The sequence below is a fragment of the Otolemur garnettii genome, unplaced genomic scaffold (assembly GCF_000181295.1).
Source record: "Otolemur garnettii isolate 467f Iridium unplaced genomic scaffold, OtoGar3 scaffold00032, whole genome shotgun sequence".
Classification (NCBI taxonomy): domain Eukaryota; kingdom Metazoa; phylum Chordata; class Mammalia; order Primates; family Galagidae; genus Otolemur; species Otolemur garnettii.
In genome coordinates this window covers 9,036,482-9,038,752 of record NW_003852427.1, presented here as the reverse complement: position 1 = coordinate 9,038,752, position 2,271 = coordinate 9,036,482, and the positions used below count along the sequence as shown (strand labels likewise).

Genomic DNA, 2,271 nt, shown 5'->3' with positions numbered 1-2,271 from the left:
TGTATGGGGGCACGTCCTAAAACCAATCCTCCACTGACACAGAGGGACCACTGAAATTACTACAGAAGTCACTAATGCAATAAACAGATAACGAGAGGGTTGCTATCATCATATAGGTTGATAGCTTCACTTTCTCTTTCAAAACCTCCGAAAGGACACAACAGTGATTTGCCACTTAGCTGAACCCAAAAATTCAGGCCACAATTAACCAAAAATGGCAGAGCACAGGGAAGGAGGCGGAGCCTACAACCCCCTAGCCTGACTGGCATTCCACTAGCGCTATTTGAACCTATGCTAACTCCGCATAGTAAAGCTAAGTACTGATACTGGAACCCAGGCCCGAAAGTGGCACGGTTGCTCCTCCCCTGGAGGCCTAAAAAGGTATTTCTCTGAAGGGACCTAGCAGCCACAGCCACGGCTATTGGACAGCTCCACCTTCCGCCGCTAGGGCGGAGCCTTAAGGGGGCGGGGTTTAGCGTGACGTTTTGCGACTTCGGCTCAATTGGCGGCGTTTGCAATATAATCTGCGCTCGGCGCTCATCCGGGTCTGCTCTGGGAAGACAGGAGATTCTGACGTGCTAGGCCAACACCAGGGTTGGGTGCTGGTCCCCAGCACCCAGGACTGCGGCTTAACTCGGAAAGCGCCCTCGGGGCTCCAAGAACTCGACCCACAGAACTGGACTCACGTCCCAGGTCTACCTCAGTGGGCCTCACCTGTCACTGACATTTGTTACTCCATCCAGGACATTCCGCCCGTTGTCTGTCAGGCCCCAGAGCGCCGCCTGGAAAGCCATCGAGATGATGGGCAGACGACCCCGAAGCCCCAGCGCCGGCCACGCACCCTGGTGGGGACCGCAGCCCGGAGGACCCGGCCCTGCCAAGCGCCCCCGACTGGAGAAGGAACCCGTCCTCGAGCTCAGCGCCGGGTCCAGCCTGGAAGACTCGGCGGGGACCCCAGCCGCGGACGTCCTCACCTCAGTCGTGGTCCTGGCCGCCGGCTGTGCCTTGCAAGTGCCCCTGGACGACGTCGACCTGGTGCTGGAGCCCGAGCCAACCTCAGTCCTGCAAGTATCCTTCGAAGGGCACACCCTCATCCTGGTCCCCGAGGTCCTCCTAGGCTTGGTCAAAGAATGCTCGGGAGGCCAGGGCGACTCGTCCGTGGGCCTGGAACCCGGCGTTTTCGTGGGCGCTCCTGGGGAGGAAATCGTCCTCGAGCAGCCATTCTTCCTCACATCTGTCTCAGAGATCGCCGCCCAAAAGGGGGCCTTCCACGAGGACACGGAGCCCTACGTCCTGGAGCCCTGGATGGAACCTCCAGCCGGCTCAGCCGCTGGGCTCCAGCCCTCCGCTAGAAAGGTGTCCAGCCCCTACCCCCTGGGCCCGGTCCCAGAACCCGCTCCTCTGGTCCTCAGCCCTAGTCCAGGGAGACGATCCCCAAACCCCATGTTCGACCTGGAATTCCACCTTCTGGAGCCTTTCCCCAGCTCACCACTCCAACCTCTACCTCCTTCCCCAAATCCAGGTTCCCACCACACACGCTCTGAGGGCGCTGTTCGCTCTCCCCGCCCTCCCTGTAAGGCCCGGAGAAGTTTGTTCCAGGAATGAACTGTTTCCTGCAGTCCCTTACCACCCTGCTGAGATCCAGGCGAGGGTCTTCGGACAGCACTTGTGTGTACCCTTGCACAACCTACAAGGATCTCCAAGCATGGATAACAGACATATCCTTTTTTTTCCTCTACAAATGGGATATCTTTTTTTTTTTTTACTTTTTTTATTAAATCATAACTGTGTACATTAATGCATTTTTGACACAGGCTACATTGCAGAATTTTGGATCGGGAGGGCAGACTAGCATGTCTAGAAAGAAGGTCACCTCGGCAAAAAAGAACTCAGAGAAAGTTGAAATACAGTCAACTTTCAACTTGCTGCCTAATGCCATTGTTTTGCAGAAATCACCTTTATGATTCCCTTGTGGTTTTGCTTTAAATCTCAGCTCCAGTACTTTTCATTAAAAATCCATCCTTTCCCCCCAGCATTCTGCTACTGCATTCCTTTTCTCCCAAATTAATTGCTAAATTTATTTTGTTTAATGAGCTTTGGCCTTGGTCTCTGTTACTAGTTTATGACCACCTTCTCACTATGGACCTTTTTCTTAACGGTGGCCCTAGTCCCTTTTAGGAGATCATTAGTTATACATGGTCAAATATTTGTTGCTTACAAAACATAGAACTGGGACCAATGATCACAGGCACTCCTAATTTTTTTTTTTTT

General features: G+C 53.6%; 1 protein-coding gene across 1 annotated transcript; it reads left to right on the top strand.

Moving 5' to 3' along the window:
- Nucleotides 1-801: 801 nt before the first annotated feature.
- On the top strand, nt 802-1,605 carry LOC100942692 (proline-rich protein 23C-like). Its single transcript, XM_003789433.1, has one exon. The coding sequence runs from the start codon at nt 802-804 to the stop codon at nt 1,603-1,605; it is 804 nt and encodes a 267-aa protein (XP_003789481.1).
- Nucleotides 1,606-2,271: the final 666 nt, after the last annotated feature.

Bases quoted from the DNA above. Each gene is read 5' to 3' on its own strand.
- LOC100942692 (XM_003789433.1), top strand. From the start codon at position 802: ATGGGCAGACGACCCCGAAGCCCCAGCGCCGGCCACGCACCCTGGTGG.